The sequence below is a fragment of the Peromyscus maniculatus genome, chromosome 2 (genome assembly GCF_049852395.1).
Source record: "Peromyscus maniculatus bairdii isolate BWxNUB_F1_BW_parent chromosome 2, HU_Pman_BW_mat_3.1, whole genome shotgun sequence".
In the NCBI taxonomy this organism is placed as follows: Eukaryota; Metazoa; Chordata; class Mammalia; order Rodentia; family Cricetidae; genus Peromyscus; species Peromyscus maniculatus.
The window spans coordinates 148,151,106-148,166,225 of NC_134853.1; the positions used below are offsets into that span (position 1 = coordinate 148,151,106).

At 53.7% G+C, this 15,120-nt stretch overlaps 3 protein-coding genes across 8 annotated transcripts; all 3 read right to left on the reverse strand.

Moving 5' to 3' along the window:
* Positions 1-6,507, reverse strand: Dcdc2b (doublecortin domain containing 2B). Of its 3 annotated transcripts, none has more exons than XM_076565153.1 (9): positions 6,381-6,507; positions 2,977-3,028; positions 2,481-2,557; positions 2,158-2,289; positions 1,825-1,971; positions 1,677-1,716; positions 1,087-1,222; positions 576-679; positions 1-345 (listed from the first exon to the last, which is right to left on the reverse strand). In XM_076565153.1, exons 1-9 carry the CDS (start codon positions 6,503-6,505, stop codon positions 289-291), a joined length of 870 nt encoding a protein of 289 aa, XP_076421268.1. In that variant the 5' UTR covers positions 6,506-6,507; the 3' UTR covers positions 1-288. The 3 variants fall into 3 exon arrangements, with proteins under 3 accessions (XP_076421268.1, XP_006994444.1, XP_076421267.1); XM_006994382.4 differs by lacking the exon at positions 6,381-6,507 and adding an exon at positions 5,142-5,997; XM_076565152.1 differs by lacking the exons at positions 1,677-1,716; positions 1,825-1,971.
* Positions 6,109-9,004, reverse strand: Iqcc (IQ motif containing C). 2 transcript variants are annotated; one of them, XM_076565151.1, is made up of 5 exons: positions 8,823-9,004; positions 8,099-8,242; positions 7,598-7,850; positions 7,281-7,381; positions 6,109-7,197 (listed from the first exon to the last, which is right to left on the reverse strand). In XM_076565151.1, the coding sequence occupies exons 1-5, from the start codon at positions 8,976-8,978 to the stop codon at positions 6,655-6,657; spliced, it is 1,197 nt and encodes a 398-aa protein (XP_076421266.1). In that variant the 5' UTR covers positions 8,979-9,004; the 3' UTR covers positions 6,109-6,654. The 2 variants fall into 2 exon arrangements, with proteins under 2 accessions (XP_076421266.1, XP_006994434.3); XM_006994372.4 differs by having other exon boundaries at positions 8,852-8,978.
* Positions 9,005-9,106: 102 nt separating this feature from the next.
* Positions 9,107-13,427, reverse strand: Ccdc28b (coiled-coil domain containing 28B). Of its 3 annotated transcripts, XM_006994371.4 has the most exons (6): positions 13,124-13,427; positions 11,925-12,111; positions 10,299-10,465; positions 9,996-10,189; positions 9,767-9,789; positions 9,107-9,302 (listed from the first exon to the last, which is right to left on the reverse strand). In XM_006994371.4, exons 1-6 carry the CDS (start codon positions 13,242-13,244, stop codon positions 9,248-9,250), a joined length of 747 nt encoding a protein of 248 aa, XP_006994433.2. In that variant the 5' UTR covers positions 13,245-13,427; the 3' UTR covers positions 9,107-9,247. The 3 variants fall into 3 exon arrangements, with proteins under 3 accessions (XP_006994433.2, XP_076421271.1, XP_076421269.1); XM_076565156.1 differs by lacking the exon at positions 9,996-10,189; XM_076565154.1 differs by lacking the exons at positions 9,107-9,302; positions 9,767-9,789 and having other exon boundaries at positions 9,796-10,189.
* Between the last annotated feature and the right edge of the window lie 1,693 nt (positions 13,428-15,120).

The following is a 15,120-nucleotide window of genomic DNA, read 5'->3' on the forward strand; positions in this document are numbered from 1 at the left end:
TCAGCAAATATTACTTTATTGCGACAAGCCTTCTCCTAAACCCAGTCTGCAGTGCCTTTCTCTGCAGGGACTCTCATAAGGAAGTAGCCTCCACAGAACTTGCTAGGCTTATGAATGGGGAAGGGCTGAGGAGGCCATACCTCCTGTGAGGAGCCCTGTGAATCATGGTTTCTCAGGAACAGGCTGCTGACAGCTGGGGCGGGGTAGTTGGGAGTGGTTGTCCTCAGTTTCTGTCTGGAGCTCCTGGCACTGAAGGTGGTGGACCGCATGGGCTGAGCCTGAGGACAGCTACAGGCCTCCGCGGGTGTTGGGGGATAAGGCCTCTTCCACCGTCTCTGCTGCCCTCTGGTGGACATGTGGAGACATACAGAGCCATGTGGATGCCCAGTTTGTATCCACTGCCAGAGGTCCCCAACCCAGGAAAGGAGGCTGGAAATTAGAAAGTCTCGGGAATTAGGAAACAAGAAGGCAGGCTTTCAGATTTTGATCTGCTCCGTCACTGGGAAGATGGTGTCCTGGGAGCCCCGACTTTAGCTCAGACCCCTGCCCATCTCAGTGTAAGGTGATGGGCTTACCTGATCCACAGGCTCTTCTGTGCAGATGTTCTCGTCGTCAGCCACTTCCTGAGCCCCGGCTGTTTCCTTCCTTGGGTGGGAAGCCTCATAAACTCCCTTAACCCCTAACAAGGAGGCAGCATTGGTCGATGTCCAGGCTGAGGGGGTCCACAGCCTTTGGTGCCTTCACCTGCTCCCCAGTTCCCTCCCCTGAGCCTTGTCCCACGTTCTCCAACACCTCAGAGGATGGCAGGGAAGTTAGAGGCCAGCCTTTAGCTCCCAGCTCTAAGTCCCACCTCTGGACCTTATGGCTTAAGCATTGTCTTTTCTGTTTATGTAAGTCCCTATGAAAGGAGCAAGGACATGCGAACAGAAGAGCGGCGTGGAGCTCTGCTGAAGCGTTCTCCCCCACAGACATCCCCCTGCAGTAGCAAGACCATCCTGTGTTGATGACTGACCTGAGCTCCCATGCCTCCCTAGCATGTGTGAGCACAGGGGAGTGATGTGAAGGGCCCAGCCCCGGAGCCCTCACCTGATGGATGTGAGAGAGGAAAAGGCTTGCTTGGTGGCTGGACAGACCGCTGGGCTCTGACATACAAAGTGGAGGGCTCAGTCTGTCCAGGTTCCTTTGCAGAAGACAGGGCTGCCTGGGCCTTGTGGCCCTGGGCCTACGGAAGGGACCCCGAGTGAGAACCCCGTCTGTAGACTGCTCTTATGTCTCCAGCTCCCCAGTGTGCCCTGCTGCCTGTGCAGGCTCGCCAGAGGCCCTGCGCCCATCTTCGGAGTCTGCATCCTTCCCGCCTGCCTTTGTTCCTGTAGGCGAGTCTATCCAGTTGACGCTGGCATCCAAAGATGCCAGTGAAACAGTGCCACATGCTCATTGGCTCCTCTGGGAGAATGGAGGGTCCCCTGTCCCCTGCTACACCAAGGAGCCAGTTCCCACAGCCACCCTGTGGGGAGGCAGTTGGCATGGCATGTGCCACTCGATAACTGTCACCCTGAATGAGTCTTGTTTATGCTTGTGAGCTTCAGTTCCTACCCCAAAAAAGGGAAGTCACTGCTTCCCAGGATGGGATGAGGTCAGAATCCCCAGCTAGTCACTCCCCTGTCCCAGTCACCTACCCTCCGCCTGTGGCACTCAGACTTCCGGCCTGGAGGATACCTGCAGTGAAAGGAAGGTTGGTAGTGGGCAGAGGAGAACACAGTCCTAGCTCCCAGGCCAGAGAGCACTTCCTCTGCTGTGGCCTGTGACCCTCCACCTCAAACATACCAGCAGCCCCTGGCCAGAGCGGGGCTGGGCACCAGCAGCTCCATGTAGGGGAGAGCTTTGAACGCCTCTTCTCCAACTGCCACGTAGTGATGGCCGCTCACCAGAGCAGCCCCTGCTGACAGCGGGAGCCCCTCGAGGGTGCAGAGTCTGGGAGGAGGTCAGATAACAGGCTGCTCTCCACCCAGCAGGCGCTGAGGCAGGTACAGCTCCTTTGGGGGACCCTCTGACTTTGGTCCTCTGGGCAATGTTAACCCGGGCTAGGCAAGCCCTCCCCTGAGGCACAGGAGGCAGTCCTGCTGGAGAGAACATGCCTTCCTTTGCCCTTTTACTCACTGGTGTACAGCCCCACTCTGTAACTTGACCTTCTCGGTCAGCAGCTTCAGCACCATTTCCCAGTCCTGGATGACAGTCTGGGGCAGCTTCAGACCAAAGGGGGGACTTCGTAGGTCCCCATTCCTGAACACACTGAGACAAAGAACAGCCCGGTAGGGGATGAGTCTCCAAGACTCTACATGTGAAGGGGGCATAGGAACCACTTAGATGTTGGGATTTTAATCTTCCCACTTGTCATGGGGCTCCTGGAAAAACCCACTGCCATTTTCTTGGTCTCACTGAGGCACAAATCTATACCCCCACTCCCTGATGCTGGCACTCACTGGATATAGCAGGGGGCGTCTGCTGGCAGCCACTGTCCAAAGGCCCCATCACATGGGCGGTGAGACATGAAAGGCTCCTGAAATCCAAGTCAGGCCTTCGAGTCAGGAGAAAGTCCAGGACTTTGGTTGGGACTGGCTGGTTCTAAGAACATGGGGTGAGCAGGCAGGAACCAAACTTGTACAGGAGAGCGAGGGAGCAGGGGTGAGTCTGGTTGTGTAGGAGAGCGAGGGAGCAGGGGTGAGTCTGCTCACACCTCTCTGGAGGGTACCCCCTGAGTCACACAACTCCTGTCCTTTGGCCTCATGTTTCACAACTTACCCTTTCCTTTGGGGACTGTGGCCTGGGATTAGTTAGAAGCAGGGGCTGACCCAGGACAGCAGCAGGTTCTGGAGTGGGGGTGGTGTGCCCCAGACTCCACAATTCCTGCTGCCTCCAGGACACTTGTCCTAAGAGGAATGGGATGGATGACAGCTGTGGAGTCTCCCCTGGACTTACATGTTGATGGCTGCTCTTCCCACCCGGGGGTTTCCTTCCAGGAGGCAAGTAGCTGAAAGGACAGATAGGACCCAGGTCACCTGAGGGAGTCGGAACCCGGGCTAGCCAGGCTTATGCCCATCACAGCCAAGATCCCATCACTGCAGGGCTAGTCTGAGGAGACCACTCTGCGGGTTGAACTTTTCTCTGACTAATGAGATGGGATGTGTGTGTGCGGTGGCACTCCTAAGGCCGGGCCTACTGTTGGTGGCACACGCCTTTAGTCCCAGCATTTGGGAGGCAGAGGCAGGCTGATCTCTGAGTTCAAGACCAGTCTGGTGTACAGAGTGATTCCAAGACAACCAGGGCTACAAAGAGAAAAGGAAAAAGAAAAAGATCTAGCACTCCCAAGTGAGACTGAGATGAGACAGTGGAGTTTCCCAAGTAGTCCAGGCTAGCCTCTACAGTGTGTAACTGAAGATGAACTTCAACTTCTGACCCACCATCTCCACCTCCCATGCAGACACCAGCCTGACTCCAAAATCTCTTATTTGGTCTCCTATTCCATCATCACCACCAAACAATCATGTCTTCATGTTTCTCCCTGCTTTAGCCAAGCATCTCAAACTCTAGGCGAGGACTATCCTCTCTCTCTAGGATGAAGCCATCTCCCAGTAGCTGCCCAGCACCCTAAGTGTCCTTCCTCACTGGAGCACTCTATCTTTTTTGGGCCAGGAACATGTGGAAATATGAACTTGCCTTAGGATCTCAGAGAACTGAGTCTGGCTATAAAGCCATGTGGCTTTTAGGTGCACCACATTGTTGAAGGCTGAGGGCAAGCTTAAGTATCTTACTATAGTCCAGAAGTTCCCCATTCATGAGGGTGATTTTATTTTCATTTTGTATGAAAGTCAAAGAAGTGACTTGCTCAAAATCCCACAGGAAGTGCCTAAGTCCAGACACCATGTCCCTTCCTTGTGGTGAACTCCCCCAGCAGGGTGCTCAGGCAGGACTTGGAAGCGAGGCCTGGGTTGGAAGCTCAGGTCAGTTTTCTTCCACTTTGGAGGACAGTCTAATCTTGCAGAAAGAGATGAGCCTAGTCTAACCGGAGTTTCAGACGCTGAATACAGCAGGGAGGAAGTGGTGGCCGGTTTCAGTGTTTGGTGATGGTGACGGCAAGGACTAAACACTCTCAGGGCTGCAGAGACGGCTCAGCAGGCAAAGGCCCTGGGCTGCCAAAGCCTGACCGCCTTAGAGCCACGTCGAGGGAGGAGGGTAGCGACTCTGGTGGGTGTTCTCTGCCCTGTGCACACCTGCCATCACACACATACACACACACACACACACACACACACACACACACACACAGATTAAAAGGGCTGGAGGGTTAGCTAAGCAGTTAAGATTACTTACTGCTCTTCCAGAGGATCTGAATTATCTCCTGGTACCCACATCAGCTGTAACTCCAGGTCCAGGGGATCAGACAGCCTGATAGCACCCACACTTGTGTACACACACACACACACACAAAGATTAAAAGGGCTGGCGAGGAGGCTCAGCAGCTGCGTGCATTCTGCTCCTGCAGAGGACCTGGGCTGAGTTCCCGCCACTCACATGGGTGGCTCACCACCATCCTTAACTCTAGGGTCAGGGGGTTTGGCACCCACTTCTGGCTTCTAAGGGCACCAGGCATGACAGGGCACTTACATGCAGGCAGAACCCTCAGAAACAGAAAATAAATCCTTGGCCAGGTGTGGCGACCCAGGTCTTTAATCCCAGCACTTGGAAGGCAGAGGCAGGCAGATCTCTTTGTTTGAAGCCAACCCTGGTCTACAAAGTGAGTTCCAGGATGGCCAGGGCTACACAGAGAAACCCTGTCTTGGGAGGCGGGCCGGGATGGGGGTGGGGGGTGGAAGGGGAGAATAATTCCTAAATAAAGTTCCACGTGCAAAATTGTCCCCACAGGCTGGTCCTGGTTGTGGTGGGCATTAGCTGCAGTAACAGAATGCAAGCTGAGTTGCCGCGCACCCTCCTTGACCATGTAGCCTCAGGCAGGTTTCTCACTGTGCCCTACCCTCTCAGAGCACAGCTCCTCCCCAGGTTCTGTCAACTTGGACCTAAGTTCTGGATGCACTACTGCCCCCACCACCCTCCCTAGGCACTTTGGCCTCCCCCGACCCACTCACTGGAGCTTGTGGAATCGTTCAAAGCCAGCAGCCACGTATTGCCCTCCATTCTGTAAGTCAGCCAGGTCAGTGACGAGGTGGCCGTCACACAGTGTGTAGAGGGCACGCACAGCCAGTGGGGCCTGTACCACTGATGTCACCTCATAAAGGAAGGCCTCCATGGTGGGGTAGCGGCGCTGGGTCACCACCAGCTGGCGGCCCGGGAAGAAGGGGTCCCCGTTTCGATACACCAGTACTCTCTTGGCTGCCATAGCGTATCTTCACTCAGAGACGCAGAGCAGTTGCCAAGCAACTAAGCCAGGCTGGGATCTGTGCCAGAGGTGAGGTCCTGCCTTCTTGTCCAGGAAGGCGTCAAGCACCTTGGACAGGAGCATTTTTCTGAACGCAGGGTCTCACATCTGCACTTGATGGGCCTCACAAGAGCAGGGTAGATAGGATCACTTTTTTCATTTGCTTGCAGAGCTGGGATCAAACCCTGGCCCTTGTTTGTTAGGCAAACACTAGCACTGAGCTGTCTTTCCAGCCCAGTCTGCTCACATTACAAAAGGGAGACCTTGGGTTCAGTGAGAGGAAGAGAGATTCCCACACAGATGTCCAGGCTTCTCCAGGGCTTGGGCTCCTTTGAACCGAGACCAGGGGTGATCAGCCTGAGGGCTGTTCCCCAAGGATGGCTAACTGTGCTTTGGCCATGGCTGCTAGCTGGCTTTGGGGATGATGTGCCATGTGAGTGAAGACGAACCAGATGGCCCCAAACCTGTCCTGGTCAAAAACAGGAGATAAAAGCAGACAGGCCGGGTGGTGGCGGCGGCGGCACACGCCTTTAATCCCAGCACTCGGGAGGCAGAGCCAGGCAGATCTCTGCGAGTTGGAGGCCTGGTCTACAGAGTGAGTTCCAGAACAGGCACCAAAACTATACAGAGAAACCCTGTCTTGAAAAACCAAAAAGAAAGAAAAGCAGACAGGCTCATAACCCAAGAAAAACTTTTATTCTCTATGACCCTCCCACCTTACTTACCCAAGGGAAGGTGAAATCTGGATTAAGCCACAGGCAGAGGATAAAAGGGCATGCCCTCCATCTTCCTCCTACTGTACCAGCGCAATCCAATCCTGCAGTTTGGCCTGATAGCTACCAATGGCCAGGAGCAGGGGCAGGACAAAGAGGTGGAACCAGGTCCCCTATCACCTTTTCACAGCATCCCCTGTGGGAACCTATTCCTCCCCCAGATCCCCAGGTCTTGCCTGATGGTCCTGCTTTCCATGGCCTGCCTTCCAGTGGTCGTCTCTTGTGGAAGACAAGTTCTCTGGAGATCTTCATCTCCACAGCAGAGTCCTCCCGTTTTCCCATCCTTCCTGACTAAGCTCATTGGTAGTTAGTTCCATGGCTGGAACTTGGAACACTGGGGTGCTGGCTCTTGGGTAGTTTAGTCCTTCTGGTATGTTCCAGCCCTGCCAACGTGCCATCCCAAATCACGTGATCTTCTGTGATACTCAAAGCATCTGGCCTGGCTCTTTGTCAGTCAGCCTCTCTGTCGCTTGGCTTCCTGGAGTACCTGTCCCCAGGGTTTGGGTTTTCACAGGGCGTGGGCAGCTGTGTCGCTGTCCTTCCAGAACGAGGACGCCTAGACTTGGGGTCCCCAGGGGTCTGATCCTCTAGGAGTTTCAACTGCTGCAGGCAGGTTTCATTTATGGCCTGTCCTCTGTGGTCTGGTCCTCTTGTGACCCTGTCCCCTCCAGCCTGGCTCTCTAATGCTGCGGGCAGCTGTGGTCCAGCCTTCCTATGGCATAGTTCCCTGCCCTTAGCCCAAGTCTTGTCTTTGCCTGTACCGGTTAGCCTGTCTGGGGATTTCTGCGGCTGGGATTTGTCCTCGTGGCAGGCGTCATCTGCATGGTGTGGCTCTCCTATGGTCCTGTCTCTACAGCACTGGTCCTGAAGGAGGCAGCTGGACTGCAACCAGGCCTTCTCACAGGCCTGACCCTGGGTGTCCGGGCACGTGTTAGGCTTGTCTCTGGTCTGGCTTGCTTCTGGGGATCTCAGTGTTTGCTTGAGAATTAGGTACTGTTAGGAGAGAAGAAAAGCAAGCTTGCTCAGGCATGGCACAAGGCCTCTCCCCACCCTGAGGGTTCTCAGGCAGTGCCTACCTCCTTTCGACTGTGGATGGCCTGCTGTAACCATAGGAGCTCCATGGCCAGATGGTTGCGCTGGTCCTGGAGCTCCTGTTGGCTCTGGGACAGCCCGAGATCTGTGATGCCATTGAAGAAAGGAGGAGAAGGAGGAGAAGGTCTTGAGAGGCAGACACTGGGAATTAGTCCAGCCCAGATCCTGGCAGCCCCCCATGCTCATCAGGCAGGGGGAGGAGGGGTGAGGAAGGCTGCAACTTCTCTTGCACATCCTTCCAGGTCGGGTGGGAGGTTGAGGCCCAGAGATCAGGCTTGCCCTGATCTAGGCAGAGAGGTACCTGCATTGTCCACCTGGGACATGGAGCTATCTCTGGTCTTCCCCTGGCTGGCTTTCCTGCCCTGCTCAGCCTGAAGCCAGAGGCTGTCATCTTGGCAAAGACTTCCTGGTTCTGCTGGGCTCCCTCCTGTCTTCTTTAACACCATCTCCTCCAAGATGACATCTTTTTCAGAGTCTTTACATGGAAAATGGCTCCATAGTTTCTGCTCTGGATTTGGTATTTTCTCTGATTTCCAGGAGCAATGAGATTTTGCCTTGTGAAAAATCAGAGGTATGAGAATCAAAGGGCTAAGCCCCCACAGATGTCTGGAAACCAGAGTCCAGTGGGCAGAGGTACAGCTAAGGATTGGGGTGTGAAAGTTAACCTGACCTTGGGGGCGCCAGGCACACACATGCGATAGAGACAGCAGGCAAAACACCCATACCCATAAAATAAATCTCACCATTCCCCAGAACCCTGTACCAGGTTCTCCTTCCCTCTTCCCCCTGGGGTGTGTACTACCTCTGGGAGAAATATGGGCTTGGGAATCCAGCCCCCAGTCCACTGAAGTGAGCTCAGGTCACCCTCGATCTCCTGTACAATTGCTTCATACTCAGCTCGAAGGCTTTGGAATTGACGTCTGACCAAGAAGCCCCGGATACAGGCCTAATGTGGAGAACAAGCGAGGAAAATACCTCTTAACACGTTTAGAAAAGGGGTATCTTGAGCCAGGAATGGTGGCGCACGCCTTTAATCCTAGCACTTGGGAAGCAGAGGCAGGTGGATCTCTGAGTTCAAGACCAGCCTGCTCTACAGAGCGAATTCCAGAGCAGCCAGGACTACACAGAGAAACCCTGTCTCAAAAAGCAACAACAACACACACAGAGAAAAGAAAAATGTAAGAAAAGGGGCATCCTGGCAAGCACACTCGATTTGGTGGTTGTTGGCGGCTGGAGAATCAAACCCAGGGCCTTGAACATACAAGTTAAGCGCTCGAGCTACATCTCTAGCCCAGAAGAGAGAGATCTTGGATGTTTCTGGAGAGATCATCGGGGGCTGCCACAGAAAACACGGTCGTGGAGAAGGGACGGGCAACCGTGTTTGGAGCTCTGGGAGGTGAGCAGGGCTGGGCTGGACCCTCCCGCTCGCTCTTCCCCCAACCCGCCCCAGCCCTGCATTCTTCAGTACAGTGCGGGTAAGGGACGTGATGTGACCGCTGCATTTGCCGAAGGTCCCGGTCCCTGACCCGAGGTGTACTAGCAGCTCCATCACGACCTGCAATGTCGACACCTTGTGAAGAAATAGGCCGGGCTCCATCACGTCGCCAACCGCCCTGTGCTGTGCTTCGTCCGCATGCGTGCGCTTGCGCGGTGCGTCTTTGGGCAGCGCCGCTCTTGAGCATGCGCAAACGCAGGGCCCCGCCCGCCGTTTCCAGGGTCCAGCGCCTGGCTTAGGCTTCCCACCCACCTACGCAAGTGGATCCGGCCTAATGTGCGGCGCAGTGAGAGCAAAGAGGACGCAGAAAAGGAGTCGCACTTCCGTTTGTTTAATTCCATCCAGTGCCCCCCACCTCATAGCACCTGGGGGGCTGCGGAATACCCTCCCGAGTCCGCACAAAGTCACAGTTTGAAGGGAAGGAGAGAAGCAGTCTAGTAGACCTGGTTCCGACACCTATGATGCTGGCTGCTCCTCAGGCTCAGCATTCTCTGCCAAGTGCAGCTTCTGACTGTGCCAGTCAAGGACTGTGACGCTTTGGAGCCCAGTGTTTCCACCTGCCTTCCCATCCTGCACAGGCTGTGTGTGTGTGTCCAGTGCCACCACACCAGGCCACAATCTAAGTAAGGATCATTATGAAAAGCTGAAAGGGTCGGAGAACATCTCAAGCCCTGTGTCAGCTTCAAAGATTTTAATCATGCCAGGGCTTGCCTCCGTTTTCTGAATGCTAGGATTAAAGTTTTGTGCCACCACACATGATATTTTTCTCTTAGCATTTGGGAAATTCTACATTCCTCTTCTCAAGTGGGGATCGTCTGTGACTAACTCTTGAGTCAGGACTGCAGGAGATGGGAATGTTTGTTACGTTATGAATACGCAGAAAGGGAGGCAGGGAGGGAGAAACTGATTCCCATCCCTCATTTCTCTCTCCCCTGAAAGCCACGTGAGCCCTATAAAGCCCCTTGGGAAGGATACATGGAATTGCTAAGATCTTCTAGCTGTCAATAGAAAGAAAAGGAGAGTTGTGTCAGGAGGGAAGCCAGAACAAACGTGGATGTTAGGGGGAAGCCTTACTAGTTCAGCTTGAGGAGCTCAGAGCTCTTGGGTTTATGTACCCCCAACTGTTCACTGGGAGACTTGGGAGCCTGTGCCCTCTCCACCCTTGGTGTCCCGAGGATCCAAAACAGCCAGCTTTCTGACCCACATTGCTAAGCAGCTGGTCCAGGTTGCGGTCAGCCATTGTCTTCTTCTGCTCCTCAGGCAAGCCCTCCGTGACCCCATCGTCTTCTTCTTCCTCGTCCTCCTCCTCCCCACACACATCCAGGCTGAAGTGCAGTCTGGCCAACTTCTCCTGCATCTCCCGCACATGCTCCAACTGCTCGAAGGAGCATTCCTTCCCTGGACAACTCCTGAGTTTAGGAGCCAGCCCGGGGGGACCCTAGCCCCAGCGTGCCCCCAGACCAGGACCTCCAGCCCCACCCACAGATCCACCCTGTCCTGAACTTACCAAAGGCCTGCAGGCGGCCTGAATGAAAGTCATTGAGCAGGTTCAGCAGCCCCCCCTCCATCTCATAGGCGTCTGTCACCTCGGTCAGGAAGGAGTGCTGCAGGGGTGTGCCTGCAGGGCCGCTCCCACCTCCGGCCAGCACCGGTCGGCATTTCTCCTTGCCTACTCTGGGGGAAGTGGACATGCCCATGGTCACGGGTGTCGGGACCTCTTGTGCCCTCTCTCTCTCTGCTCTACTTCCTGTGCCCTGCCCACTCCCCAGCACAAATGGGTGTTTGTTCTCAGGTCTCGCCCTGAGCAGTGGGATGGGTAGAGGGAACAGAGCTAATGAAGGGAAGAAAAGAGGAGGACAGAAAGAACTCTGTTTCCATGGATGCTGCAGCCAGAGCTGTGCTGCAAGGAGATTGACCCAGCCTCCTGTCTGAGAGCCCATGGAGCCCCTGGGATTCTGGATGGGTCACTTGGTCTTGGCCTTTACCGAGTTTCCTTCTTCACTGCCAACAAAGCACCTCCCACCAAAAATCTTCCTGCGCTTGTTGCGAAAACTGTTCTGAATTTTCCAGCTCCTGGCAGGTGTGGCTCTGGCAGGAGCAGGGAATACATTCCGTCTCCCCAGAGTAACACTGAACACTCCGCCAGCCAGGCCTTCCTTCCTCGCCAGCCGCATTTCCTACTATTGTCAAGTACCCTGAGCTTCAGATACAGCCTGCTACAGCCATGCTGGCACGTGCCTGTCAGGCAGCTGGTACAGAGTTCTACAGGGCACTGCTTTTATTGAGAACACTAGGGAAAAGAACACATTGTATTTATGGGAACAAATGTGGACAATTATACTGTAGGATCCAAATTCTTTTTTGTTTCGTTGTTTTCAGACAGGGTCTCACTATGCAGTCTTGGTTGGACTGGAACTCACTATGAACTCATAGAGATCTACCAGCATCTGCCACCCAATGCTAGGATTTAAGGTTTGTGTCACTATGACGTATGGTGGCACATGCTTTAATCCCAGCACTTGGGAGGCAGAGGCCGGCTGTGAGTTTGAGGCCAGCCTGGTCTACAAAACAAGTTCCAGGACAGCCAGGGATACAAAATGAACCTTGTCTCTAAAAGAATAATAATAATATAATAAAAAAAAAATTGAGCAGAGAAGTTAAATGGGCTAGGGAGGGAGCTCAATGGTAGAGCACTTGCTTAGCATGCCCAATATCTTGGGTTCAATTCCCTGGCAATCACTAAAATGAAATAAAAGGGGACAAATCATTCATGACTTATTCCCCAATACTCCTGGAGCCTTCTAGGCAATCGATTTGTTTTCATGCCATGCAAGCTTTCAGCTTTGAATATTCTTCCCTCTCTAGGGTGTCCAGCAGCTTCCTCTCACTCTCGTACTCACTCACGTTCTCTTCAGAGACACAGCCCCACTCTATGTGGTCCCCGCGACTCCCTGGTTTCCCCCTGTGCACTTGAGGACAAGCATCGGGTCTACATCACTGGTGAATGTGGAGCCAGCACAGGGAAGGCATCCATTACTGCTTAGCAGCCAATGTCTGAAGGCCTTCCTTCCCACAGTGCTCAGCCCACAGTCCAGTGTCCTCCATTCTTGCCAAGCATCCTTTCTGTACTCACCTCTTGAACTTGGTTCGCTGCTTGGGTGATGGCAGATGAGGGAGTCCCAGGGCTAAGGAACCACTGTGGCTGGTGGGCACAGGGACTCTCCGTAGCGTGCCTGGGGCCTGTGCTGGCTGGGCCAGGCAGGGCTTAGGACTCCGTTTCTTCTTTTTGTCATCCATGGTGCGCTTGTTGGACCTTAAGCCTGGGAAGGAAGATAATGAGGCGGCAATGTCCTTGTCCAGCAGTCAGGAGCTCTGTCCTGTTGTGTATACAGGCCCAGATGCCAGCCTGTTGCCGGACTGTGGCTATGCATCTGAAGGACCTTCCAAGGCCACCCAAAGCCCCTTTCTTCCTGAAAGTCCTGTGGGCCTGCCTGAGAGCTGGAGTGGGTCAGGGTCATCTTCTTGTTTTCCTGTTGCTGCAGCCCAGAGCCCGGGGCTGGAGAAGAAAATGCTCAGAGACAGAGTGGATGTGACTAGGGGAGCCAGCTGAGGATCAGACGCGTCTTAACTAGGCCCCTACCCACTCTGTATTTAGCAGATACTGACTGCATGAGATGTGACCAAGGTAAGGTAGGGGCACCTGGAAAGGCTCTACTGTCAACCTGTCAACTACAGTGACTAGGAATGACCGGTTCATGACCTCACCCCCTTACATATTGGCGTTTTCTCTTCTACTTCAACTGCAAATATCAGGGATGCCTAGAAGTTCTCTGGGACAGCTTCTAGTCTCTTCCCTTTCCAGTTAGAAAGTCTCTGGGGTTGGATCTCCACCAATGACTGTAACTGTGGCCAGAACAGCTTATCCTGACTCCCATGCAGCCCCACCACCTAGTCATTTGGTCTGCTGGAGTCCTCTCCAGGGGATCTCAGTCCAAATTGTTGTCAAAAAGCCTGGTCACTGGTCACTCCTGAGATGGCGATGATGGAGTAGGAACCCAAGCATTTATGCCAGCAGCATATAATTGCTGGATGGCATCGATGGGGCTGGGGTGGGGTAGGAGGGAGACAACTTGTCTCTCCCTGCAGCAGTGTGACCCAGTAAGTGATTTGATGGAAGCAGCAGCCAGATCGGCTGTCCGTGCTCAGCCAGGGAGGCTGTGTCCAAGCAATCACTGGATTCTGAACCTCGGCTTCAAAGAAGCGCACCAGGTGCGTTGCCCCCCGCCCCCCCCCCCCATCACTCATCCCCACACCCCTCGGGGAGCCACTGACCTGAGGTCTGGGGTCTGGAATGAGGGATGGTGCTTCTTTGTAATCTCTCTCTACCTTGCTTTCTCTCTCCTTGGTGGAGCCGGAGCTCGTGGGAGCTAAGCTGGCTGGAGGTGATTTGCATTTAAAGAGAAAGTAGCCCTCTTTGGGTTCACAGGGAGCTGAACGGGAGGAAAGTCCTCAGGTCGACTAACAGTTCTTCTCACCCTATGAACTAAGGGGACCCTGTTAGTTGCGGGATATGGATTTAAAATACTTTCCGTTCCTTGTCGCGTTTGGAGGGAATCCCTTACAAAATGGTGGTGGCTTTGTGTGCAGGAGGAGGGTGATGGGAATAATTGGATGTGTCAGTATAGGCAATATGTAAGTATAAAAGAAAGATAAGCAGCAGCCAACAGAAGAAACACAGACAGCCATGTATCCAAGCACCCTGTTAAGCCTTTCATGTACATTTAATCCTTATAGTCCTGAGACATCATTATTATCCCGATTTCACTGAAAATAACCAATCTTCACGCATTCCTGGGCAGTATCACTGTCCCATCACATCCAGACACTAGCTGGTAGTGCCGATAAACTGACAGGACCTCTCCCCACCTCCTATGCAGGGAGAACCAGAGTAGGCAGGAGACCTGGCAACCTGAGCTCTTGAAGGAGCCTGACCCAGAACTGTTGGCTGTGGTGCTGGCCAGGAGGGAGGGAGGCTCCATCACTGAGGCATCTATTTAAAGACCTGGCAGAGCTCCTGGCTCAGTCCTCCAGAGCAGCATCCAATGCCACAGGAGAGTAGCACCCTTAGCCAGGCTGCCCAGACCTAGGCAACACATTCCTCTTCCCCTTAGCAACAATAGGATTCCCTGACCTGGGCCACTGGCTGCTGGGTACCCAGAGGTGTTGCTTCTGGAGATACCAAAATAGGAATCTTTCCCAGGTGCTTTAAACACCGAGACCACTCTAGGGCCAGAGGGAGAGGACAACGGGGATGCCCCTTTCCTCTCCTACAAGGGCTGCTGGAGTGGTGCCAGGCTCCTCCATCAAAGTAACAGAGGGCGCAGAAGTACCTCCAGGGTCCCACCTTCAGCCCCTTCCCGGAGCCAGAAGCTTTGGCAGAGCTGCTTTGCTTGGAAGCTCCAGAGTCGGAGCAGGAGAGAATCCCCTCCACCATTCTGGAGGATCTTTGGAACCAATGTGGTGTGCGATGTGCATGGAATATTAATCTACCACCCGTCTAGGAGGGGCCAAGGTAAGGCCCTTCTGGGCCAGTGAGCTGGCTAGCAAAGCTCCTATAAAGCTGTTGTTGAACACTTCCATTTGTTCTGTCTAGCCAACCCAGAGAGGACAGACGCTAGGAGATGCCATCAGTAGGTTCTCTCCTACAGGAAAGCAGCTGAATTAAGGAACCCAAGTCTTTGAGCACTACCCCCAGGAAGGCCAACGTCATAATAGGTTGTCAATGGCACAGACCCGATAACTTACCCCTTTGCTCAGCTCCCTGTTTGAACATCTTCCTTCAGTGGGTCCTTCCTGCCTTCTAGGTCTGGTTCATATTTCCCAATTTGACGTCCAAACTCCAGGCATAAAACTCATCTTTTCCCCCACCCTCCTGAACACCCTGGAAAATGTTCATAGGGAAATCTTTTTATTTTATTGAGACAAGGTCTCATGATCCCTGGCTGGGCTGAAACTTGGTATGTAGACTAAGATGGCCTTGAACTCAACAAGAGATCTGCCTGACTCTACCTCTGGGATGAAAGACATATTCTACCATGCCAGGTTCAACCAATTAAATGAGGTCATTAAACTCCTGTCCTTTTCAGGGCCTCCCCACTTTAAAAGAGCCTTCCCTCTCACTAGCTACTAGTTAATTAAAAACCATATATATTTACTGTGTGCACACATGGCTGTGTGAAGATGTGCTTAGAGAGCACAAGACAACTTGGGGTGCATTCTCTCCCTGTGGGGCCTCGGGACAGAGCAACTCCATCTGGTGAGCCACATGG

Excerpts from the sequence above, each read along its gene's own strand:
- Dcdc2b (XM_006994382.4), bottom strand. The coding sequence starts at position 5,392 with ATGGCAGCCAAGAGAGTACTGGTGTATCGAAACGGGGACCCCTTCTTC. Across the intron at positions 2,558-2,976 it reads GGAAGAGCAGCCATCAACAT|GAGCCTTTCATGTCTCACCG; the intron begins GTAAGTCCAGGG and ends CTTGGATTTCAG. Across the intron at positions 1,223-1,676 it reads CTGAGTGCCACAGGCGGAGG|GCCCAGGGCCACAAGGCCCA; the intron begins GTAGGTGACTGG and ends TCCCTTCCGTAG.
- Iqcc (XM_076565151.1), bottom strand. The coding sequence starts at position 8,978 with ATGCTCAAGAGCGGCGCTGCCCAAAGACGCACCGCGCAAGCGCACGCA. Across the intron at positions 8,243-8,822 it reads GAGCTGCTAGTACACCTCGG|GCCTGTATCCGGGGCTTCTT; the intron begins GTCAGGGACCGG and ends TCTCCACATTAG. Across the intron at positions 7,198-7,280 it reads CCATCCACAGTCGAAAGGAG|TACCTAATTCTCAAGCAAAC; the intron begins GTAGGCACTGCC and ends CTCTCCTAACAG.
- Ccdc28b (XM_076565154.1), bottom strand. The coding sequence starts at position 13,244 with ATGCAAATCACCTCCAGCCAGCTTAGCTCCCACGAGCTCCGGCTCCAC. Across the intron at positions 10,466-11,924 it reads CAGCGAACCAAGTTCAAGAG|AGTAGGCAAGGAGAAATGCC; the intron begins GTGAGTACAGAA and ends CACTTCCCCCAG. Across the intron at positions 10,190-10,298 it reads AGGCCGCCTGCAGGCCTTTG|GGAAGGAATGCTCCTTCGAG; the intron begins GTAAGTTCAGGA and ends GGAGTTGTCCAG.